This window comes from Hemitrygon akajei, chromosome 10 (assembly GCF_048418815.1).
Source record: "Hemitrygon akajei chromosome 10, sHemAka1.3, whole genome shotgun sequence".
NCBI lineage: Eukaryota > Metazoa > Chordata > Chondrichthyes > Myliobatiformes > Dasyatidae > Hemitrygon > Hemitrygon akajei.
Genome location: NC_133133.1, coordinates 165605726 through 165632410, shown reverse-complemented (window position 1 = coordinate 165632410; position 26685 = coordinate 165605726). Strand labels below are relative to the sequence as shown.

At 41.0% G+C, this 26685-nt stretch overlaps 2 protein-coding genes across 5 annotated transcripts in view; one reads left to right on the top strand and one right to left on the bottom strand.

Annotated features, from left to right (window-relative positions):
- The window catches only part of mettl25 (methyltransferase like 25), a 90983-nt gene extending 84731 nt beyond the window's left edge, over positions 1 to 6252 (bottom strand). For all 3 annotated transcript variants that reach the window (XR_012100638.1, XM_073059625.1, XM_073059626.1), the window contains exon 1: positions 5843 to 6252. Coding sequence is in view for 2 of the 3 variants with exons in the window: in XM_073059625.1 (XP_072915726.1) it covers positions 5843 to 6044 (202 nt within the window). In the remaining variant the exon portion in view is untranslated. The remainder of the gene's footprint in view (positions 1 to 5842) is intronic.
- Positions 6253 to 6270: 18 nt separating this feature from the next.
- On the top strand, positions 6271 to 26054 carry ccdc59 (coiled-coil domain containing 59). Of its 2 annotated transcripts, XM_073059629.1 has the most exons (5): positions 6271 to 6399; positions 16932 to 17166; positions 18729 to 18807; positions 23645 to 23733; positions 23834 to 23898. In XM_073059629.1, the coding sequence occupies exons 1-4, from the start codon at positions 6279 to 6281 to the stop codon at positions 23684 to 23686; spliced, it is 477 nt and encodes a 158-aa protein (XP_072915730.1). In that variant the 5' UTR covers positions 6271 to 6278; the 3' UTR covers positions 23687 to 23733; positions 23834 to 23898. The 2 variants fall into 2 exon arrangements, with proteins under 2 accessions (XP_072915730.1, XP_072915729.1); XM_073059628.1 differs by lacking the exon at positions 23645 to 23733 and having other exon boundaries at positions 23834 to 26054.
- The last annotated feature ends 631 nt before the right edge of the window (positions 26055 to 26685 follow it).

Below are 26685 nucleotides of genomic sequence, written 5' to 3'. Positions count from 1 at the left end.
CTGCCAGTAAACAGCATTCTGAAAGGTAAGATCCATGCCACAGATCTTTTTACAGGTTCTTTGTGGGCAGCTTCATTGAAGCAACACACACAAAACACTGGAGAACTCAGCAGGTCAAGCAGCATCTACATACATAAATAAATAAACAGTTGACACTTCACGCAGAGACCCTTCTTTAGGATTGAAGAGGAAGGGGGAAAACGCCAAAATAAAATGATGGGGGGAGGGCTAGGAGGCGAGCTGGAAGGTGAAGTTAGATGGGTGGGCAAGTGCAGTGCTGGTGAAGAAGCAATTTGCTAGGAAAGGACAGTGGTCCATGGGAGTACGGGAAGCAGGAGGGGATGCAGAGGGAGGTGATAGGCAAGTGAGAGGATGGCAAAGGTCAGAGTGGGGAATAGACAAAGGGCGAGGTGGGAGGTGGGATCTTTTTTTTTACCGGAAGGAGAAATTGATAGTCATGCCATCAGGTTGGAGGCTACCCACTGAAGTCAGTGTTGAGTGTCAGTAATTAACTGCATATTGCAATCTTTGAGCCAACAGTACAAAAACAGTGGGCATGAATCAAACAACTAATTTCTCAAGATGATTACAAATGATCTAAAATCAAAACACAAATGAATAGTAAAACAACACACACGAAATGCTGGTGGAACAGCAGCATTTTGTGTGTGTTGTTTGAATTTCCAGCATCTGCAAATTTCCTCGTGAATAGTAAAAGGAAGCTAGTAAATATGGTGGAAAACAACAAGAAGCAGTGGCAATTGAATGAGTTTCCAGGATGAGCTAGGGAACTACAGGCCGGTGAGCTTGATGTTAAGTGGTGGGGAAATTACTGGAGGGAGTCTGATAGGATTGGTTTGCATTTGGAAAGGCATGTACTCTCCAAAGCGAGAATCAGCAAGGTTTTCTGTGTGGGATTCGCGAGGGGAGGGTGGCAGACACTGTCTATATGGAGTTTAGCGCGGCCTTTGACAAAGTACCAAATGGTAGGCTGGTCTAAGAGGGCGGAACGTATGACATTCAAGGTGAGCTTGCCAACTGGATACAAAATTGATTAGTGATAGGAGAGTTGTTTTCCAGACTGGAGACCGCTTACCAGTGGTGTGTGTTGCAAGGATCTAAGGTGCGCCCTCTGCTGTTTGTCATTATATCTGAATGATTTGACTGAGAATGTAGGCGACATATACTACTTTCTTACACTGTACATAGCTTGGGTTCTATTTTCACAGTACTGTAGTCATTTTATGTATTGCATTGCACTGCTGCCACAAAAAAAACAGATTTCATGACATATGTGAGTGATGATAAACCTGATATGGGTCTCTATTGCGGACTGAGAGTGGGACAGGGGACAGGAAGAGGGGAATCATGATTGGGAAAAGAGGAAGGGAGAGGGGAGGGAGTGGGAAGAACCAGATCAATAAAACAATGGTGTGTTATCAAATGACCTTGCCTGGTCTCTCAGGGCTGGGTGTGTTGGCACCCATGCCACCCCCCCCAACCTCAGCACTCCTTCTCTACCACCTGCCCCGCACCCCTCTCGCAGCACTCCACCCTCACCATTCCCAACATCCATTGCTCCCGCCAAATGTACAAACTTGCTCTCCACTCCATGTTGACAATAGAGTACTGTGCAATAGCCTTAGGAATCCAAGCTAAATGTATGTGCCTAAGACTTCTGCACAGTACTGTAATTAGCAAGTTTGCAAATGACACCAAACTGGTGGTAGAGTGGACACTGAAGAAGATTGTCTAAGGTTACAGTCGCATATAGATCAACTGTGGAAGTGGGCAAGGGAATAGCAGAAAGAATTTAACTGAAACTTGTGAAAAATAAAACATTTTTGGAAGGTACACCAGGGAAAGAGAGACACAGTGAAGAGTCCTGCGAAGTGTTGCTCAACAGAGAGACCTTGAGGTACAAGTACATAGTTCCTTCAGAGTGACAACACTGGCGGACAGGGTAACAAAGAAGGCATATTAGGAATGTTTGCCAAATTTGGCCAAGGCATTGTATACAAAAGTTATGATGTCATATCACAGCTGTACATACATAGGTGAGGCTGAAGTAGGAGTATTGTACTGTATACTGTTCTAATCACCACACTACAGGTAGGTCATTAAGCTAGACAAGGTGCAAATGAGATTAATAAGGATGTTGCATGGATTGGAAGGCTTGTGTTATAAGGAATGATTGGATACACTGGAGCAAAGGAGGCTATGAGGTGAAATGGCACGGTATGTAAAACTATTAGGCCTCCTTATTTTAGAAAGGATATACTGACATTGGAGAGGGTTCAGAGAAGGTTCATGAGAATGATTCCAGGAATGAAAGGGTTACCGTATGAGGAACATCTGGCAGCTCTTGGGCTGTATTCCCTGGAGTTCAGGAGAATGAGGGGGAACCTCATAGAAACATTCCAAATGTTAAAAGGCCTGAACAGATTAGATTGGCAAAGTTATTTCCCATGGTAGGGAGTCCAGGACATGAGGGCACGACTTCAAGATTGAAGGACGTCCATTTAGAACAGAGATGTGGAGAAATTACCTTATTTAGAGTGTGGTAAAATCTGTGGAATTTGTTGCCACGAGCGGCCGTGGAGGCCAAGTTATTGGGTGCATTTAAGGCAGAGACAGATAGGTTCTTGATTAGCCTGGGCATCAAAGGGTATGGGGAGAAGGCAGGGGAGTGGGGGTGACTGGAAGAATTGGATCAGTCATGATGAAATAGTGGAGCAGAATTGATGGGCTGAATGGCCTACTTCTGCTCCTATATCTTATGGTCTTATGAGAGTCATACAGATGGAAGATAGCCGGAACCGGATTCCCATGATAGTGTTGTCTAAAGCTAGGGAGCTTCAGCTTAAAGGAGCTCTAATGAGTAAACTTTTTAGGCAAAAAGTAGGTGATATCAGGAATGTGCTGCCAGATGAGGTGGCAGAGGCAAGAACAGTAACAGCATTAAATATTCTTGAATACACAAGGCACAGACAGGAATGGAATTAATATGGGAAGTTTGATTAATCTAGATAGGCATAATGGATGGAACAGATTTACTGGGTGAAAGGGAACTGTTTCTGTTTTGAACGACTCTATGAATTCACAGCTCCACTCTTTGAAAGGAATTAACTTTTAAAAAGTGATTATAATGCAAACATAGATGGTAAACATTAAAAACAAACTGGAGTGTGAACAGAAATTCTAATCTATTTTTCAAAGAACAAGTGTTTATAATTGACTACTTTCAAAGATTCATGGTTTATTTATTATTACAGTATGTGTGCCGTCTACAACCCTGAGAATTGTCTTTCCACAGACAGCCACAAAACAGAGAAAAGCACAGAGCCCATTCAAAGGAAAGCATCAAACACCCATGTGCAAAAACAAACAAATCACGCTAACAGTAAAGAAAAGTGAAAAACACAGAACGTAAAACACAAAATCAAAAGAATCCAGGCGTATTCAGCTTAGCTCAGTTCGAGTTCAATCTAGTGCGGCATCATTCGTTATCTGCAGGCCGCTGTGATCAAAATTGCCCAAAATAGCAACAAAAAAAGGAGCAACCAGATAGTTTAATCTGTTATGGAGAAAGATTCAAGTGCTGTTTGCTAAAACAATTAGTAAGTACTCCAAGATTCAAACAAATACATGCTTTCTGCAAAAACTATATACAGTATATTTAACCAAACGGCACGAAGGAGAGGGGCAACCCCTATTATAGCTTGGAATTTGTTCAGAGGCTTCAATGCATCTGTGATATTATATAATATATATATATTCATATGTAACAGAATTACATTGGTTCCATACTGAAAAATGGCTCCAGGCCAATGTCCTTGATTATTTATGTCACTTATAATATGTTTTCTTACATTTTCTGCCGCTCCTCAAAGATTACCTCAAATATATTTTCCGGACTTATGCAAATAGCTGATACAGTTACAATGTGTAGTGCCACATATCATTACCGTAAGTTCGATTTCTCTGATTTGACAGTGATTTTCTTGGCAATCTAAAAACATCATTGAAATCTATACTTGACAAAAGTGCTTGCATTTTCAATGTAACTGATTTTTTTGGAGCTATTTCCACTATTCTGTGCCCCATTCAGGAAGGTTAAGCAGCTAACATCAACTCACCAATCAACAAACCTTCCTTCTTTAATAGGAGGTGAGGTGGGGGGAGGGGAAAAGCAGTGGAGGTAGAAATATTTGGGAATGTGATGTCATAGTAGAGGCTATCAATCATTGCATGACAAAATAGGCAAATCTGAAGACAACACACACACACAAAATATTGGAAGAACTCAGCAGATCAGGCAGCATCTATACAAATGAATAAACAGTCAACGTCTCCAGCCACGACCCTTCATCAAGACAGCAAAGGAAGGGGACAAGATGCCAGAATAAAAATGTGGGGGGGGGGGAGGGGAAGGAGGAAAAGTTTGAAGGTGACTCGTGAAGCCTGATGGGTGGGAAAGGTAAAAGTTTTCAAATGTCTAATACATTTGTTAATATGTATGCATTGAAAGTGAGAGGGGGTAGGTTCAAGGGGGATGTCAGGGGTAAGCTTCTTACTCAGAGTGGTAGATGCCTGGAATATGCTGCCCAATTTCCCTTGGGATCGATAAAGTATGTCTGTCTGTCTGTCTTGTATAGTGGGAGAGGCAAATACATTAGAGTTTTTAAGAGGTTTTTTTTATTATGTAGTTCAATCTAGTTTTTTGTACTGTGTCATGTAAACCATGGTCCTGAAAAACATTGTCTCATTTTTACTATGCACTGTAGCAGCAGTTGTGGTCGAAATGACAATAAAAGTTGACTTGACTTGACTTGATAGGCACATGAATATGAGGAAGATGGAGGGATATGGACATTATGTAGGTAGGAGAGAATAGGTTTAGGGATTTTTTTGATTCACTTTTTAACTTGTTCGGCACAACATTGTGGGCCAAAGGGCCTGTTCCTGTGCTGTATTGCAATGCAACAATGTTGCTATTGCCTTTTTTCCCCACACTGAATTCAGCACCATGGTGAAAGTGTTCAAATTCATCTTTTTTGTCAGAGAGTCAGACAGCTATTGTCTTTTCAGGAATGTGAAGGTTCAGGGGTAAAATGCTAGTGATCGATAGTGTTTAACTGATTTGAAACTGTAGGGTTAAGCAGATCACATTTTCTGCCCCACATTATTCAGTTTCTGATGGTTCTTGTATTTTAAACCACACAGTATCAAAGCTGTGTAGAACAAGGTGCAACACTCACATAAATGACTGCCTATTCTGTTCGTTGGTGTAGGTGAAGACAGTAACATTGTCCATGGTCATTAGGGAAGAAAGATGCCGTTTTTTTTCCTCAATAAAATGCCATTGGTTCACTACTGTCTGTGGAACCTTACTTTGAGCATATTAGCTACTGTGTATAAAAAATATGCTGGAAAACTAAAAGAGAAACATACTTAATCAATAACCTCTCATCAAGTCAACAATTTGAAAAGTTTCTTAATGCCTATTTATGTGCTGCTTCAACGGCTGGCTATTTCCAGCATCTCCTTAACATTTAAAAATATATTAACAGTTGTATATTCTACATTACTAGTAAAACTTCAAAGTAATTATTTGTAATTTTTGTGGCCTCCTGAGGTCATGAAGGGTTCTACAGAAATGCAGGCATTTTAATTTATTTCTTGCTTATTCAATGCATGATTCAACTATTACTCAGGAGGAAAGTTTACTCCTTCCTATCAATGGTGTCATTGTAAGATCCAGATGTTTAGTCCGCTTCTTGTAGAACTTCCTTTGGCAAACATTATTGGGAACTGTAACTCCAAGTCCAAACGTTCTTACCACTTGTGCTTCCTCCCTGCTGAGAGAAGAGACTCGAAATGACGGTTTCAGGTGACACAGCCACAAACTCATTCCATATGTCCTTGGTATAAAAATCAACTGTGTGCACGTTTGCTATTTTGATGTAAATGTCCAGGAAGTCAGTGAGAAGTTTGATTTTGCTCTTCACCAAGTCCAAAGCCACATCCCGGGAGAAAGGCATTGCGAGTGAAGATTCGGGGCTCCTGCGGACCCGGATTCCAACAATCAACAGCCGAAAGACCCAAACCCAAGCGGGCTTGTCTCACTGAAATGACAGAATAATCCCACTGAGGAGCATCTGGAGTCGGGGCCACTTTCTGGACATCCACGCGGAATTATCGGCGCAACCGGGACGGAGGTTCCTTCCGGCCGCCGTAGTTTCGGCGCTGTTGATGACGTCACAGTCCGGAGGAGAATGGCGCCGGTCAACCAGTCGCAGAGAAGCTCCAGTCGTGTGGACAGGGAAATGGTTGTAAAGGCGAGTGGGAAGAGGAATTCCCGGTATTTTAAGAAGGGCTGGGGCAGCATTAAGGAAGGTGAGAAGATTGAATTGAAATTGGTTTGTTATTGTCACGTGTAACGGCGGTTTTGCATCTGTTCAGACCAATTCATCAGATCAGTACATTGAGGTGAAAAGTAATAACAATATAGAGAAGATGTAAGGCCACGACAAGGGAAATTGTGAGGGAGAAAGTAATCTATCGTAGGAGAAGTCGGTTCAAGAGTTTTTAATAGACGTTGTCCGTGAACCCGGCGGTAATTTTCAGCCCAGTGGGAGGGAGAAAGAGAACATACGGCGTGGGAGAGCACTTTGTTACGCCGGCAACCTTTCCGATCTGAATACGAGAGCGCGGCTATCGACCACCCTAGAGCAGCGTTCACTTGTAGGATTCTGTGAATAAAACATGCGAGTCACTTTCTAAAGTCGCAGCCCTTCCGTTACGAATAAACCGAAAACAGTCGCCTTACAATGACGTCAGACACTCTTAAAGTGAACACAGCTCAATAACGATGCTAGTGAATTCCTGTAGAACAGTTACCATTGCAAACAATATGTGTCATCTGTCACCCTACGTACTGACCACTAACACAAGAGATTATTCGGACGCTGTAAATCGAAAGCAAGCCACTCAAAGTGTCAAAGTGTTGGAGGAACTCAAGCAGGTCAAGCAGCATCTATAGAAATTTTGCCGGGGAGAGTTTAGCACAAAAGGGAACTGGAAACTCAAGAGACAACCTGGCAAAGAGGCCAACCGTTCTGCATCTAGTTTATCCAGCATACCATGGAAGAAGTTCAAGCCCCTGGATTGTGGAAAACAATTTTGTGAATTGGCTAATGTTATTAGATCTTTTGGATTTCATGAGCAATTACAGTAAGATTCAGATAGAAATTGGTCCCTTTTTAGATGTAAAAAAGGAGAGGATAAAATTTGGTGGTCAAATTGTTATATGTTGGAGGTGTCATAAATTTCAAATTCAATAAAATTTATTAAAAGGCTCATGACATGGAAGATGAGGACGAGTGGGTGAGGGAACAAGCATTACTGTTGCTGAGAAGAAAGAATCAGAGCAGAAATGTGGGAAATAAAGGAGCTTTGGTTAAGAGAACAATCGGCTACAGCAGAAGAAAAGTCACAGTTGAAGGAAAAATAAAGATAACCCAGAAACAGTGGCCTGGAAAATCTTATCAAAGCAACTGAGACAAAGAACCTTGGAGAATGGAATGAAATTTTTACTGGAAGCAGAGTGAGAAGTTTAACACCGGGAGTTCTACATGTAATGCCTAGAGACTTCCTTCCCTATACTTACGCAGCTGCCAGAACCAGAGTGTTTCATACAGATGCTGGAAATGCAGGGCGACACACAAAATGCTGGAGGAGCTCAGCAGGTCAGGCATCATCCATGGAGAAGAACAAGCAGTTGTCATTTTGGCCAAGGCCCTTCATCAGGACTCTGACCAAAACACCACCCTCTTATTGCTGACCTGCTGAGTTCCTCCATCATTTTGTGGGTGCTGAGTGAAGATTTAGTCAAGATAGCTTTGGAGTCTGTGGTCTTGTCACAGATAGTAGTCACTATCCTGTCCGTCAGCTGGAGAAAGAAATTGGAAGGTCGAGTCAAATGTGACCATGTAAAAGTAAACATTGAGTGGAAATTCAAAGTTTAAAGTAAATTTATTATCAAACGACAAATGTCACCATATACAACCCTGAGATTCATTTTCTTGCAGGAATTTACAGTAAATAAAAGAAATGCAATAGATTCAATGAAAGACCGCCCCCAACAGGGTGGACATACAATGTGCAAAAGACAACAAACTGTGCAAATACAAAAAGAAAAAAAAGAAATAATCATAATAAATAAAAAGCGATAAGTATCGAAAACGTGAGATGAAGAGTCCTTGAAAGTGGGTCCATGGGTTGTGGGAACAGTTCAGTGAAGTTATCTCCTCTGGTTCAAGAGCCTGATGTTTGAGTCGTAATAACAGATCCTGAACCTGGCGACGTGGGTCGGAGGCTCCTGTTCCTCCTTTTTGATGGCAGCAGCGAGAAAAGCATGTGGCCTGGGTGCTCATGGACCTCCGGTTTCCTCTTTGTAAAGTCAACAAACAACTCCTTGGTCTTGCTGACATTGAGTGAGAGGTTGTTGTGGCACCGCTCAGTCAGATTTTCAATCTCCCTCCTATATGCTGATTTGTCACCCCCTTGATTTGGCCACTGACTAGTATCATCAGCTTATTTAAATATGGAATTGGAGCTGTGCTTAGCCTCACAGTCACAAATATAAAGTGAGTAGAGCGGGGGCAAATCACAGGGGTGCTCTGTGCTGATGGAGGTTGTGAAGGCGATGTCTTTGCAAATCCAAACTGAATGGGGTCTGCAGATGAGACGATCAAGGAACTAGTTGTGCAAGGGCAAGTTCTTGAAGCTTATTAATTAGTTTTGAGGTGATTAGTATCAAAATTATTTTTAAGTTCTGTACAGAATTCTGCCAATTGTACATATAGTCAGCAGTGACACAGAATAAGAGGCAGAAGTGAGTTCCTCAACAGAAGTGAAATGAGGGCAGTTTCAAATATCCCACGATGAGACATAACTTTTGTCCATTCCTGTAGCCAGCTACACCTTTGATTTGGAGAAAGTGAGTGGAATTATGGGAGATGTTATCCAGTGAAAGAATGAGTTCAGTTCAGCTGGATGAGTGCAAATGGCAGTGGAGCGACACCAGTTGGGCCAACCACTCATTAACAAACCTGTTCTAAGACTCCACTCTTGTGGGGTGAAGATGTAAAGGGTTTGAAGATTGGGCCTGACCAGTCGACTGGCAATTTTGAAGCAATAGAGCTGTTGTGCATGTTGGTAAGAAGGAACAGCAATAAGTGGAAAGAGTAGGTGAAATCAAGTTCTGTGGCTCAAAACCTCGCAAAAAATCATTACTGTTTCTGGAATTGTTAAATTCTCTTTAAGTATAGTTGTTTTACTTACAGTTTAAATATTTTGTAATTAAAGTCAAAGCGTTCAGAAATATTTAAACATATTTAAACGAACCAAGAAAAAGAAATGAATTACTTCCTTGTATCTGTTCCTGCATTCAAATAAGAGAACCCATTGCTATAGTGGAGTTTGCCTGTGGTGGGTGAATTTCCCACCACACAATGTTGATATTTACCTCAGCTTCTACAAGGATTTGAATGTCAAAGTGAATTCTTCAATTGTGTGCAGATAAAAGGCTGATATATACTTCTGCGTAGGGTGTACGCCATAGCCTACACCATTGTGCGCATTTATACGTGTGCATTGGTGTGTCTGTGTCGCTCTGCAATTCACCGCCAAAACGCTAGTGGGGTTCCTATGCCACTGTGTAGTGTTTCTTTGTGAACTTCAAACAATGGCAACTGAAACTGAGCACATCATGTTGGAGTTGGAGCTAATAAGTGTTGAACAAGGTTACTTTTATTGAAATTACTGCAATGCAGAAAAGAGAGAAGACGCCGGAGGAGATGGTATGTACGACCATTGAACGTATTGAGGCAGAAGGAGGGTGAATTTTCTGTGCTTGTCCGGCCACTGAGAGTCATGGATGAGGAAATGCATTTCAAATATTTTCGGATGTCGGCAGGTAAATTTGACGATTTGGTTCATCGTTCAGAAGCAACCAGAAATGCGTAGGAGGAAATGCGATGCTACCTAGCGGACCAATCACAGTTGTTGCGATTTGCGTTGCAACGATGCGTATTTACATTTTGGGGAGGTACGTGTCAGGCTATAGCGTAGGGTACAGTGTAGATTCAACACAGAAGTATAAATTGGCCTTTAGAGATGTTACAGTATCTGGGGTGCTACAGTGGTGTAGCAGTTACCACGACGTTATTACAGCTCAGTGCATTGGAGTTCTGAGTTCACTTTTGGTGTTGTCTGTAAAGAGTTTGTACAACTCACGAGTGTGTGGCTTTTCCCCGGGTGCTCCAGTTTCCTCCAACCGTCCAAAAATGTATAATCATAGAAACATAGAAAATAGGTGCAGGAGTAGGCCATTCGGCCCTTTGAGCCTGCACCGTCATTCAGTATGATCATGGCTGATCATCCAACTCAGAACCCTGTACCTGCTTTCTCTCCATATCCCCTGATCCCTTTAGCCACTAGGGCCATATCTAACTTCCTCTTAAATATAGCCAATGAACCGGCCTCAACTGTTTCCTGTGGCAGAGAATTCCACAGATTCACCACTCTGTGTGTGAAGAAGTTTTTCCTCATCTCGGTCCTAAAAGGCTTCCCCTTTATCCTTAAACTGTGACCCCTCGTTCTGGACTTCCACAACATCGGAAACAATCTTCCTGCATCTAGTCTGTCCAATCCCTTTAGAATTTTATATGTTTCAATAAGATTCCCCCTCAATCTTCTAAATTCCAGTGAGTATAAGCCTAGTCGATCCAGTCTTTCTTCATATGAAAGTCCTGCCATCCCAGGAATCAATCTGGTGAACCTTCTTTGTACTCCCTCTATGGCAAGAATGTCTTTCCTCAGATTAGGGGACCAAAACTGCACACAATATTCTAGGTGCGGTCTCACCAAGGCCTTGTACAACTGCAGTAGAACCTCCCTGCTCCTGTACTCAAATCCTTTTGCTATGAATGCCAACATACCATTTGCCTTTTTCACCGCCTGCTGTACCTGCACGCCCACCTTCAATGACTGGTGTACAATGACACCCAGGTCTCATTGCATCTCCCCTTTTCCTAATCGGCCACCGTTCAGATAATACCGTAGATGCCGGATTATAAGCCGCTACTTTTTTCCCACGCTTTGAACAGCTTTGAACACTGCGGCTTTTACTACGGTGCAGCTAATGCATGGTTTTTTTTCATGCCGCCAAAAACATTTTGCCTCGTAACAGTAGACCAATAAAATTGATGAGTAGTTCACAGAGGTCCAATGAAATTGTACGATAAATCAAGCGCACTTTCACAATTAAATTATTGTAAATCAGTCATTTGTACTCACCCTCATCAACATGGAAAACACTCGAAGAAAAGCATTGTGCTGCCTTTATGGCAGTTATTTAGTTTATAATATTTTCGCTTAGTAATTCATTTGTTAGTTAAAGTTAGAACTGTTTTAACTATATTTGTTTTCTGTACTACATCCCGGGATGCTATGACGTCACATCCGGTTTCGCCGCGTCTTGTGGGAAATACCGGTTTGCGATAAACGGGAAGGTGGGGGCGAGCGGCATTAGACCCGAGCGAGAACGCTGCTTTTAAGTTAAAGGCGATCAATAACTTTTCCTGGTAGGCTGCAGTATATATATTTTTTTACCAGTCGTTATGAGATATTGGAATGTTGTTCATGCACTGTTCAGTAAAAAAGTATACGCAACGTAATTTGTGTGTTACCGATACGTATGTATATTTAAAAGTAGCCGTGTTACAGGCACGGTTCGAAAAAAAGCATTTGCAATATGTATTTGTTTATGTTACCATACGGATTTAATTAAAAGTTAAAAAATCCTCACGTGTAGTATCTTTCTGTGTAAATATCTCATATTACAACGTGGGACACCTGCGGCCTAAAATCCGGTGCGGCTTGTACAAGTACAAAATTGATTTTCTTTCTAAAATTAGAGCCTGCGGCTTTTAATCAGGTGCGCTCTGTAGAACGGAATCTACGGTAATCTGTTTTTCTGTTCTTGCAACCAAAGTGGATAACCTCACATTTATCCACATTGCATCTGCCATGAATTTGCCCACTCACCTAACCTATCCAAGTCACCCTGCATCCTCTTAGCATCCTCCTCACAGCTAACACTACCGCCCAGCTTCATGTCATCCGCAAACTTGGAGATGCTGCATTTAATTCCCTCGTCTAAATCATTAATATATATTGTAAACAACTGGGGTCCCAGCACTGAGCCTTGCGGTACCCCACTAGTCACTGCCTGCCATTCTGTAAAGGTCCCGTTTACTCCCGCTCTTTGTTTCCTGTCTGCCAACCAATTCTCTATCCACATCAATACCATACCCCCTGTACCGTGTGCTTTAAGTTTGCACACTAATCTTCTGTGTGGGACCTTGTCAAAAGCCTTTTGAAAATCTAAATATACCACATCCACTGGCTCTCCCCTATCCACTCTACTAGTTACATCTTCAAAAGATTCTATAAGATTCGTCAGACATGATTTTCCTTTCACAAATCCATGCTGACTTTGTCCGATGATTTCACCTCTTTCCAAATGTGCTGTTATCACATCTTTGATAACCGACTCTAGCATTTTCCCCACCACCGTTGTCAGACTAACCGGTCTATAATTCCCTGGTTTCTCTCTCCCTCCTTTTTTAAAAAGTGGGGTTACATTAGCCACCCTCCAATCCTCAGGAACTAGTCCAGAATCTAAGGAGTTTTGAAAAATTATCACTAATGCATCCACTATTTCTTGGGCTACTTCCTTAAGCACTCTGGGATGCAGACCATCTGGCCCTGGGGATTTATCTGCCTTTAATCCCTTCAATTTACCTAACACTACTTCCCTACTAACATGTATTTCCCTCAGTTCCTCCATCTCACTAGACCCTCGGTCCCTTACTATTTCCGGAAGATTATTTATGTCCTCCTTAGTGAAGACAGAACCAAAGTACCGTAGATTCCGGACTACAGAGCGCACCTGATTAAAAGCCGCTGGCTCTAATTTTAGAAATAAAATCAATTTTTTAATTGTAAAGGCCGCACCGGATTTTCGGCCGCAGGTGTCCCACGTTGTAATATGAGATATTTACACAGAAAGATATTACACGTGAGGATTTTTTTAACTTTTAATTAAATCCATATGGTAACAAAAACAAATACATATTGCAAATGCTTTTTTTCGAACCGTGCCCGTAACGCGGCTACTTTTAAATATACGTTGTGTATACTTCTTTACTGAACAACATTCCAATATCTCCTAACGACTGGTAAAAAATATATATACTGCAGCCTACCAGGAAAAGTTATTGATCACCTTTAACTTAAAAGCAGCGTTCGCTCAGATCCAAAGCTGCTCGCGTAATGCGCTCCCTCCTTCCGTCCCGTTTCATCGCAAACCGGCATTTCCCCACAAGACACCGCGAAACCGGGTGTGACGTCATAGCATCCCGCGATGTAGTACAGAAAACAAATATAGTTAAAACTCTTCTAACTTTAACTAGAAAATGAATTACTAAGCGAAAATATTATAAACTAAGTAACTGCCATAAGGCAGCACAATGCTTCGAGTGTTTTCCATGTTGATGAGGGTGAGTACAAATGACTGATTTACAATAATTTAATTGTGAAAGTGCGCTTGATTTATCGTACAATTTCATTGGACCTCTGTGAACTACTCATCAATTTTATTGGTCTACTGTTATGAGGCAAAATGTTTACGAGGCGGCATGAAAAAAAATCATGTATTAGCCGCTCTGGATTAAAGGCCGCAAAGTTCAAAGCTGTTCAAAATGTGGGAAAAAAGTAGCGGCTTAAAATCCGGAATCTACGGTAGTTATTCAATTGGTCTGCTGTGTCTTTGTTCCCTATGATCAATTCACCTGTTTCTGACTGTAAAGGACCTACATTTGTCTTAACCAATCTTTTTCTTTTCACGTATCTATAAAAGCTTTTACAGTCAGTTTTTATGTTCCCTGCCAGCTTTCTCTCATAATCTTTTTTCCCTTTCCTAATTAAGCCCTTTGTCCTCCTCTGCTGGTCTCTGAATTTCTCCCAGTCCTCTGGTATGCCGCTTTTATTTGCTAATTTATATGTTTCTTCTTTGGACTTGTTACTATCCCTAATTTCCCTTGTCAGCCACAGGTGCACTACCTTCCCTGGTTTATTCTTTTGCCAAACTGGGATGAACAATTGTTGTAGTTCATCCATGCGATCTTTAAATGCTTGCCATTGCATATCCACCGTCAACCCTTTAAGTATCATTTGCCAGTCTATCTTAGCTAATTCACATCTCATACCTTCAAAGTTACCCTTTTTTAAGTTCAGAACTTTGTTTCTGTATTAACTATGTCACTCTCCATCTTAAAGAAGAATTCCACCATATTATGGTCACTCTTACCCAAGGGGCCTCGCACGAAAAGATTGCTAACTAACCCTTCCTCATTGCTCAATACCCAATCTAGAATGCCCTGCTCTCTAGTTGGTTCATCGACGTGTTGGTTCAGAAAACCATCCTGCATAAATTCCAAGAAATCCTCTTCCTCAACACCCTTACCAATTTGGTTCACCCAATCTATATGTAGATTGAAGTCACCCATTATAATTACTGTTCCTTTATTGCACACATTTCTAATTTCCTGTGTAATGCCATCTCCAACCTCACTACTACTGTTAGGTGGCCTGTATACAACTCCCACCAGTGTTTTCTGCCCCTTAGTGTTATGCAGCTCTACCCATATCGATTCCACATCCTCCAGGCTAATGTCCTTCCTTTCTATTGCGTTAATCTCCTCTCTAACTAGCAATGCTACCCCACCTCCTTTTCTTTCCTGTCTATCCCTCCTGAATATTGAATATCCCTGGATGTTGAGCTCCCATCCTTGGTCGCCCTGGAGCCATGTCTCTGTGATCCCAACTATATCATATTCATTAATAACTATCTGCACATTCAATTCATCCACCTTGTTACGAATGCTCCTCGCATTGACACACAAAGCCTTCAGGCTTGTTTTTATAACACTCTTAGCCCTTATACAATTATGTTGAAAAGTGGCTCTTTTTGCTTTTTGCCCTGGATTTGCCTGCCTGCCACTTTTACTTTTCACCTTACTACTTTTTGCTTCTACCCTCATTTTACACCCCTGTCTCTCTGCACTTGTTCCCATCCCCCTGCCACATTAGTTTAAATCCTCCTGAACAGCAGTAGCAAACGCTCCCCCTAGGACATTGGTTCCAGTCCAGCCCAGGTGCAGACCGTCCTGTTTATACCGGTCCCACCTCCCCCAGAACTGGTTCCAATGCCCCAGAAATTTGAATCCCTCCCCATTGCACCATTTTTCAAGCCACGTATTCATCTGAAATATCCTCCTATTTCCACTCTGACTAGCACGTGGCACTGGTAGTAATCCAGAGATTATTACCTTTCTGGTCCTACTTTTTAGTTTATCTCCTAACTCCCTAAATTCACCTTGTAGGACCTCATCCCATTTTTTACCTATATCGTTGGTACCTATGTGCACCACGACCACTGGCTGTTCACCCTCCCATTCCAGAATGTCCTGCAGCCGCTCAGAGACATCCTTGACCCTTGCACCAGGGAGGCAACATACCATCCTGGAGTTTCGTTTGCGGCCGCAGAAATGCCTATCTATTCCCCTTACAATCGAATCCCCTATCACTTTAGCTCTCCCACTCCTTTTCCTTCCCTCCTGTGCCACAGAGCCACCCATGGTGCAATGAACTCGGCTGCTGCTGCCTTCCCCTGATGAGACATTTTCCCCCAACAGTATCCAAAACAGTATATCTGTTTAGGAGAGAGATGACCTCAGGGGACTCCTGCACTACCTTCCTACTGCTACGCTGTCTAGTGGCCACCCCTTCCCTTTCTGCCTGTGTAGCCTTTACCTGCGGTGTGGCCAATTCACTAAACATGCTATTTACGACTTCCTCAGCATCGCGGATGCTCCAGTATGAATCCAATCGCAGCTCCAGACACTCAATGCGGTCTGCCAGAAGCTGCAGCTGGACACACTTCCTGCACGCATAGTCATCAGGGACACTGGAAGTATCCCTGATTTCCCACATGCTGCAGGATGAACAAACCACGGGGCCGATCTCAGCTGCCATGACCTCCATTCTCTTCTCTTCCATGATCTCCACTCCTTCACTGGCCCACTCACTCACAGGCCGCTCTGCTTGAGGTAACCCTCTATTTATTTGTTTGAGCCTTTCAAACTGCTTGGTCACCTGACCTCGATTGCCCAATCAGCTGCTTTCTGCTGAGTCTGAGCTATTCAAATCTTGATTGCACAGTCCAACTGCCAAAACTGCCAGAATCTCTCGAGTCAAAGCCTCAAATCTCCACTCCTTCACTGGCCCACTCACTCACTGGCTGCTTTCCACAGCCAGCAGCAATCATTAGCAGACTGTTCGCTGTAGTTATCCTATGATTAGGTTATTGTTAAGTGGGTTGCTTGGTGGCATGACTCATTGGGCCAGAAGGTCCTGTTGCGTGCTGTATCTCTAAATAAGTAAATCATTATATCTTTATGGCTTTTGACCAGGTGTGTTTCCATTTCACTCATTTTACTTTTTGTTTGCCCTCAAATTCACCTCTGTTCTAACCACTTGCAGGGTTTGAGCTATCTAGGAACTTCAATGTAGATTGTCATTGTTGGTTGCAACTAAGTTATTTAAGAAGTGATATCCTTGTTATCCTTAGATCGTTGTCTTGAGAATTATGTAATACTTGTTTTTCTGATATGGTCACAAATTTTTAAATAATTTTTGGGAAAAAATGAACTATTCTGCTTATTACATATGTGATTTGGTTATTCATTTTGATGCCAGTGTCTAGTCTTTGATAAAATTCTGATTCTGTTCACTTTCAGGAAAGGGATTTGCTTTCCAGCAGAAGGCGAAGATTAAGCATCAGTACAAGAAGATATTGAGAAAGGAAAAACGAGCGCAGCATCCTCAAGATGTAGAGTATGCAGATAATTACCCAGATCATTTGCGCCATCTCTATCTGGCTGAAGAAGAACTACTTAAGAAACAATCAAAGAAAGTCAAACGTGAGGAACCTGTAACAAGTCAACCAGATTCTCAACCAGAGGCACCAAAAAAGTAAGAGATTTTGGGCATTCTTTGAAAACTTGATTTGGAAAACAGTATTTAGCTTACTTGGTGCCTTCCCCAACTCTAGACTTTATTAATAGTATGAAGGTAATTAAAGTACTTTTCCAGGTGAAAATAACAACAGCATACTCATATTTAACTATTCTTTCTTCAAGTTTGAGTTAAAGATGCATGGGAAATTCTGTGTTCAGAAGGCAACTTCCATTTGCATGTTTGCCATTGTGGATCCATTTTGAACTGGAATTTTTTTTTATTTTATTGAGATAGAGTGCAGAATAGGCCCATCCGGCCCTTCGAGCCCTAACACCTAGCAATCCCCGATACAAAGCTGGCCTAATCACTGTAAAATTTACAATGACCAATTAACCTACCAACTAGTAGTTCTTTGGACTGTGGGAGGAAACCCACACAGTCAAGGGGAGAATGTAGGAACTCCTTAGACAGCGGTTGGACCCGAATTGCTGCTACTGTCAAGCATTTTGCTAACCACTAAGCTACCGTGCTGCTTGCGCGTACAGAAAGACACTGAAAAGCTAGTCCATACCATTACACAGTGCATTGAGGTGGAACAAGATGCAAGATCGTAATGAGATAGATTATGTCAATAGTTTATCTTATTGTATTAAGGAACCATTTATTAGGCCTATAACAGTGGAGCAGAAGTTGTCCTTGGGCCCGATGGTACATGTTGTCAGAGGGGAGAAGAGAGAATGGGGTGGGTAGGGGTGTTGATTATGCCGGCTGCTTTACTGAGGCTCGGGTAGATGGAGCTCGACAGCCTGGGAAGGCAGTCCATCTAAGAGAAGGAAATCTCTGATTTCAAACCTCCGCTGCCTTGCGGCCATACCCACTCATGGGAAGGGCTTCGGGAGTAAACCCTGAGGACAAATCCGGAGCTGGAATCCCTAAGGCAGTCCGACATTGCCTTCAACCTCGCTCTGGCAACTCCTGCGACGACACTGGTGCCAAGCTGTATCCGCCCTTGCCCTTCCCTTGGACAACATCAGTGGCGTGGAGAAGGGAGACTCGCTACATGGGCAACTGCCGGTCTTCCATACAACCTTGCCCAGGCCTGCACCCTGGAGAGGACGCAGATCCATGGTCTTGCAAGACGAACAGATAACACATATTTACTAAGGCAGTGAGACGTATAGACAGAGCTTATGTAGAGTGCTGTGTTTTATTGATTTAGTCTGTATTTCTTTATCAATGTGGTACTGTAGAAAAGCTGGTAGAGCTTCTGGTTCAAGTAACCTGGGGTCAATTTTGACCTTGTGGAATGTGTACATTTCTCCAAATCCCATAGGTATTCTGTTTGGCTGATTACTTGGCCATTGTAAATTATCGAAGGTGTGTGGATGGATGGTAGAATCGAGTTGGATTGTTCATTGTCAATTGGAAAAATGTGGGCTGTCATAAACCCAGTGGGCCAAATGGCCTACATTTTAAGGAAATGTGGAACCTATAAATTGTCTCTTGATTCAGTACTGCGGTTTGGCTTACTTGAGTAGAAAGGCAATTCCTCTCCTTCCATTCTTTTTTGATTTTAGGAAAAAGAAAAAGACATCTTATCAAAAAACTAAAGAGGAATATGAAAAAAGGCAAGCTGAATATAAAAGGAAGAAAGAAGTAAGTATCATGTTTTCTGTTTTTGGGCACAATAGTGTAGCCTTTAGCTAGCAATTTTAAATGTTGTTATAATTTTAGATTATGTTAATTAAATTATAATTTAAATTATATTATAATTAGGCACGTGAACTTAATGCCAATAGTGACGCTTACAGCTCACCCATTAGGTCAGTAGAGACTGAACCTTTTCCAGATCAGCTGCAGTGTTTTGTTACCTTGGGCCACCTTGTCCTGAGTTATGAGGGAGGGCCTTGCAATGTGATGTCATGTTGACAGAACAAACATCCTGTGTGCAAAATAGTCCACAGACCCCTTGCTTAGTGGTATCGGTTCAAGGCATAAAAAAGATTACAAACTCCTGGTGTAGCAGTTCAATTACACTGGTGAATTCTGTCAGTTTGGCTCAGATCTGCTGCCATTTCTCACAAGTACAGGCCATGTTTTTAACAGTGCAAAAATATATGTTAACAATTCAATTTGTAAAATCTCCAAAAAGCTCTCTTTAACATAAGCATTTTGACTTCCCTATATAAACAATGCATTAAAATGTTAATACCTGTCAGAAGTAAAAAAATCTCTTAACTAATGTGACCAACAGAATACTTGTTTAATTTATAGCTGTGGTTCTACAATATTGGCAAATCTTCTCCATATCTCTTCAAAGACCTTGACATCCTGGCCATTTTGTCCAAGAGTTAACACAGTACTTAAGCTGAGAGCCAAAATAGTATAATACAAAGTTTTCACATTCCCTTCTGCTACACTACTCTATGTTCCTATTGTTTAAAACATAGGATCTTAATTTTTGTTTATTAGTCTTATCAACTTGTCCTGCCATCTTCAAAGATTGACATTTGTGATGTCATCTAGTTTCCCCAAGAATTCATTTGTCAGCACTGCAGTTCATCTGGTATATGTCTCAGTTTCCCTGATCTATTCCTCCTGAAGCTGGTACTTCCTCAGTATTTCAAAACTTCTTGTCTTTGTAAGTTAGAAGTATTTATAATAATTTTTTCCTATTTTGCAAGATAACATCCTGTTTTGATTCTATTTTGTGTCTCTACACTGAGTCAAATGCAGCAAACTAGTGGATCACTGGAATGGCTCCAGGTAATGATTAGAGAAGCAGCGATAACAGGGACTGTACTCCGTGTAACTGTGTCCCACATGGGGTATTGTACATTTTTGAAGCATTCTCATATGGGCTTCAGAAGAAGTCTTGAGTGAGTAACTTGTGCTCCACTCCAAGGCTGCAAATACCGTAGATTTCGCACTACAGAGCGCACCTGATTAAAAGCCGCTGGCTCTAATTTTAGAAAGAAAATCAATTTTGTACTTGTACAAGCCGCACCGGATTTTAGGCCGCAGGTGTCCCACGTTGTAATATGAGATATTTACACAGAAAGATATTACACATGAGGATTTTTTAACTTTTAATTAAATCCATATGGTAACATAAACAAATACATATTGCAAATGCTTTTTTTCGAACCGTGCCTGTAACACGGCTACTTTTAAATATACATACGTATCGGTAACACACAAATTACGTTGTGTATACTTTTTTACTGAACAGTGCACGAACAACATTCCAATATCTCCTAACGACTGGTAAAAAAGTATATACTGCAGCCTACCAGGAAAAGTTATTGATCGCCTTTAACTTAAAAGCAGCGTTTCGCGCTCGCCTAATGCCCCCACCTTCCCATTTATCGCAAACCGGTATTTCCCACAAGACGCGGCGAAACCGGATGTGACGTCATAGTATCCCGGGATGTAGTACTTCTAACTTTAACTAGAAAATACTAACAAATGAATTACTAAGCGAAAATATTATAAACTAAATAACTGCCATAAAGGCAGCACAATGCTTTTCTTCGAGTGTTTTCCATGTTGATGAGGGTGAGTACAAATGACTGATTTACAATAATTTAATTGTGAAAGTGCGCTTGATTTATCGTACAATTTCATTGGACCTCTGTGAACTACTCATCAATTTTATTGGTCTACTGTTACGAGGCAAAATGTTTTTGGCGGCATGAAAAAAAATCATGCATTAGCCGCACCATAGTAAAGGCCGCAGTGTTCAAAGCTGTTCAAAATGTGGGGAAAAAGTAGCGGCTTATAATCCGACATCTACGGTACTTCATCCCTGGTAATATAAATGTACTCCAGACATCTCCACTTGTTTCTTTTATATTTTGAGTGACCATGATTTTCTCAGTAAACACCAAGGAGAAATATTCATTAAAATTCCCACCCACCTCCTATGGTTCAGGCAGCCTTGCTGATCTTTAAGGGGGGGTCTACTCACTCCTTGGCCACCTTTGTACTCTTAATATAGCAAAAGAACCTCTTGGCATTTTCCTTAACCTTCCCTGAAAGATCCTTCTCATACCTTCTCTTCGTGCTCCTATTTGTCCTCTTAATATTCATCAAGGAATTGGCTCTTGGCGACCTAAACCTAGAGTATGCTTCTTTTTCTTGACCAGAGCCTCAATATCCTGTTAACCATAATTGCTGGGACTTAGCAGGTGTACAGTTTATCCTAACAAACATCCTGCTGCTGGACACTTGACATTATATTCTTAAAATCCTCCCACTTGGCATTCATTGCTTTTCCTTCAAACATGTGCCCTTCTCCAATCCAGGGCCATAACTCTGGTTCCTATCCTACCCTTTTCTATCATAATCTAAAAACTAGTAAAATTATGGTCAAGAATAGACAGTCAATGTTCTGAAACATTGACTGATTATTTCTTTCCATAGATGCTATCCATCCTGCTGAATTCCTCCTGCATTTTGTAGAGTTTGAAGAAAAAGTTTGTGAACCTTTTGCAATTACCGTAGATGTCGGATTATAAGCCGCTACTTTTTTCCCACATTTTGAACAGCTTTGAACACTGCGGCCTTTACTACGGTGCGGCTAATGCATGATTTTTTTCATGCCGCCAAAAACATTTTGCCTCGTAACAGTAGACCAATAAAATTGATGAGTAGTTCACAGAGGTCCAATGAAATTGTACGATAAATCAAGCGCACTTTCACAATTAAATTATTGTAAATCAGTCATTTGTACTCACCCTCATCAACATGGAAAACACTCGAAGAAAAGCATTGTGCTGCCTTTATGGCAGTTATTTAGTTTATAATATTTTCGCTTAGTAATTCATTTGTTAGTTAAAGTTAGAACTGTTTTAACTATATTTGTTTTCTGTACTACATCCCGGGATGCTATGACGTCACATCCGGTTTCGCCGCGTCTTGTGGGAAAATGCCAGTTTGCGATAAACGGGAAGGCGGGGGGTGAGCGGCGGAGCGGCGGAGCCAAAACGCAGCTTTTAAGTTAAAGGCGATCAATAACTTTTCCTGGTAGGCTGCAGTATATATATTTTTTACCAGTCGTTAGGAGATATTGGAATGTTGTTCAGTAAAAAAGTATACGCAACGTATATTTAAAAGTAGCTGCGTTACAGGCACGGTTCGAAAAAAAGCATTTGCAATATGTATTTGTTTATGTTACCATATCGATTTAATTAAAAGTTAAAAAATCCTCACGTGTAATATCTTTCTGTGTAAATATCTCATATTACAACGTGGGACACCTGCGGCCGAAAATCCGGTGCGGCTTGTACAAGTACAAAATTGATTTTATTTCTAAAATTAGAGCCAGCGGCTTTTAATCAGGTGCGCTCTGTAGTGCGAAATCTACGGTACCTCTTTTTTTTTGCAGTAGTTACTCATAAATGTGGTCTGATCTTCATCTAGGTCACAATAATAGACAAACACAATCTGCCTAAACTAATAACACATAAACAGTTGTACTTTTCACGTGTTTATTGAACACATTGTTTAATAATTCACTGTCCAAGTTGGAAAATTTGTGAACCCTTGTATTTAATAACTGATAGAACCTCCTTTAACAGCAAAAACCTCCACGAAGTGTTTCCTGTAGTTGCTGATGAGATTAACGCAACAGCGAAGAGTAATTTTAGACCATCCCTCCATACAAAACTATTTTAGCTCATCTATATTTCTGGGATACCTTGCATGAACAACCCTTTTCAGGTCATGCCACAGCACCTCAAATGGGTTAAGGTCTGGGCTCTGATTTAGCCATTCCATAACACGAATTCTCTTCTTTTTAAACCATTATGTTGTTGATTTACTCTTGTGTTTTGGGTCATTTTCTTATTGAATCATCCAACTTCTATTTAGCTTCAGGGGACAGACTGCTACCTTGACATTCTCCTGTAAAATGTCATGATACAATTTTGAATTTATTGTTCTCTCGACGATTGCAAGCTGTCCAGGCCCTGAGGCAGCAAAGCAGGGCCCTTTATCTGTAAACTCAGGAAGCTTTCCTGGACACATCTCTCAAATTCCACCCCATCCAGGTCCTTAACATTGTGGATGATTCAGGTGATACTGGGGAAATTAATATCTCTCACTCCTACAACCTTATTATTCTTAAAACTATGAGAAATTTCTTTAAGATTCTAAACTACAGCCCCACTAGAGTGATCCTCCCCATTTTATTACTCCCGAGAATGTCATCTCTAGGTATTGCTTTATCACCTCACTTTCCTGTATTTCTGTCACACCTGTATCTGTATCCAGGATTTCTTGTAGAATTATTTCATGAATCATCTCCAATTTTATATCTGCATCCTGGAATATTGAGTTGCTAATCTTGCCTTTCTCAGACATGTTACCATTATGGTTATAAATTCCCAGTCCTCAGAGCAAATCCATACCCTGAGTTCATTTGCCTTGCCTGTTAAATCCTGAGCATTGAAATAAATGCCATTTTGAATATTCCTTTCCCTGACTTCAGTATGCCCCTGGCTATCGTAATTACCAGATTCGTTCTGGCTGACTACTACTTACTCTGTGACTTGCCCCTGTGGAGAGACTGCCCCCAAGGTACAAAGGATTATTCTTCATTTCTCTTAATGTTATTGAATAAATGATTTTTGTTTGTTCGTTTATTTTAAAGATAGTTCTTTTTCTCTTGTAATTTAAGGAAGCAGAAAAAAGGCAAAAAGAAAAGGAAGAGGCGCAGATGAAATACAAAGAACAAAAACTGGAGAGGTATAGAATGCTCTGTAAGAAGACAAGAACGGGGCAGCCAAACCTGAACCTGCAGATGGAATACTTGCTTAACAAAATCCAAGAAAGGACATGAAATAAGATCATCCATTTCTGACTTTGAAAGTGGCACCACTTGTTCACACATGGATCTCGTTACCTATTTAAAAATTTCTGATTCATTTGCCATTGGACCATGAAGATGAACATTTTACAATTTTTCATTCAGATCTTGAATGCTGGCAGCAAATAGCTCATTTGTAAGCATCAATAGCAAATGGAGGGAAAGAAAAACAATCTGCAATACCTTGGACCTTTATGATCTTAGGAAAATAATTCTGCTCTGCTCATTAGTTGGATTTGACTTTAATCAGTTTAACTTTGAAAAAGGTGACATATTTATAACTTTTATATTTGGATCATTTGGGTTAAATGTTTTAATATTTTATCTAGATCTATGATACCTTGGCCAGTGGCCTTCCATATGGAGATATTACTGATTTTATTTTTAAAATGTGACATTGATGAGTCTGGTGACATTTCTCATTTAACAGATATTAAAATATTGAAGGCAGTATCAATAGTGTGCCAGTGGCATGGTAGTTGTATCTAAAATTCGATACCGAATATTGAATCTGCAGTATAGGATTACATGCATGCTAATGGAAGTAGTGAGTTTGACATTATCAAGCACATTAGATCACAGCGCTACCGTTCTGATATTCTGTGATGTGAACGGTGATGGACAGTGAAGTGGCCAATGAGAGAAAACAAAACGTGTGTTCATATTCTCAATGATGGTGTAGTCCAGCATGAATGCAAAAGGATGAAACATTCATAGTCTGTCTTCAGCCAGTTTGATTCCTCCCCTCATCAAGAAACAGCTATGTACACTTGACTGACAAGAACCGAGTGGTACTTCTGAAGGCCTGAGTTCCTGAATTGCTCATGGCTCTAGTCAAGCTGTTCCAATGCAGATACAAATCATTGTGGCTCGATATTGTCTCATCAGCCACAAACTTGTTTGTTGCTTTGTAACTCATACATGATAAGTAAAAATATATCTCTGGCCCTTCATTGCCACTGTAAAAAGATCTAGGAATGACTGGCCTAATATTTGTGGACTGTAGTGGTTCAAAAGCTGGCTTGCCATGGTGTTTTCAAGGGTATTTAGAGAAGTTAATGAATGAATACAATGTGCATTGATAAGCCCTCATCCACTGAATAGTTCATTCAGAAAAAAGTCTTAAGTAATGATTTTCATTGGATAACGTCATCTTGTATTTGCACATAATGTTAATGTTGTACACTTTAAAATTAACAAACCTGGATGCAGAGTACAATTCCTCCTTTCTGCGCCCATAATTGTGAATTAGATCCACTCTGATGCTAGCGCATGTGCCTGACTTTTGTTCACCTCTGCTGATCCAGGTCTTAAATCTTGGAGGGTGTCCTTTTGAAACTCAGCTACACTTTTTAGCATGGAACCTAACATCACAAGAAAAGACCTTTCACTCAGTACTGCTGACCTTTTAAGCTAATCCCATTTGCTTGCACTTAGTCTGTATCCTTGTTCATGTGTCTTCCTAAGTACCTCCTATATGTTGCTTTTGTGTCTGCTACCAGTGGCGTGTTGCAAGCACTCTTACCTTAAATTTATATCCTCTAGTATTTGACATTTTCACCATTCAACAAAGTCTATCTCCCCTGACTATGCCCCTCTCAATCTTATTTCCTGCTACTGGGTCACCCCTCAGTCTCCTATCACTGCAGCAGAAAAAAATCCAGGTTTTTGGCCAACCTCTTCTTGCTGCCAATACTCTCTGATCCTGGCAAAATCCTCATGAACCTCTTCTGCACATTTCCAATGCCTGCACATCCTTTCTGTAATGTAGCAACCAGGACTGTACAAATGTAACCAAACCAAAGTTATGTATTAGCTGCAATATTATTTCTCAGCTTTTATACTCAATGCCCAAACTAAATTTGCTTGGAACTGTTAAAGAGAAATCATCTGACTGAGTTAGATTTCGGTTCAGAATGTTATCGCCAGTGTAATTTTGCTGGTTAACAAGGAAACTTGCTTTTTGCATCAGACCCCTTTGGATGCAAGAGCACAAAAGAGCAATAAAGTTAATAACCTTTGTTAAGTGGTATTGATTAAGTGATGCCTGTTTTCTTGGAGAGGTATTGTTCCTGAAATGTCCAATCATCTACTCTGCTGATTAATCAAGCATATGCAGATTCTTCCATAGACACTTGATTTAATATCTTTTGAAGTGCTGGAACAGTGATTCTCTAGTGCTAGTGCCAAATTGGATCACTAAGAAAGTTAAGTCATTTGGCTGCAAAAAGGTGCAACTGCAGTCAAGTCATAGAGTGGACTAGCATGGAAACAGACTCTTTGGCCATAATGGGCACCAAATGCCAACTATGATGCCCACCAAGCTAGTCCCATTTGCCTGCACTTGGCCCATACTCTTCTAAACACCTCCTATCCATGTACTTATCCAAATGTCTTTTGATTGTTGTTCTGTGGCAGCTCATTCCACATGCACACCACCATTTCTGTGAAGATGTCCCTCATGAATCTTTCAGCTATCAAAGTATTGGGTTCTCCATTCAAAAAGATGTGTTAAATGATAATTTGCCCATTTCCAGGTGCCAGAACACCATATATATCTAAGATGCTGCTACTTAGTTGGGCAGTAGTCAGTGAAGAGTGTACCTTTAAAGCAGGGTATCCCAACCTGAAGTCCACGACCCCTCAATTAATGGTGGGGATCC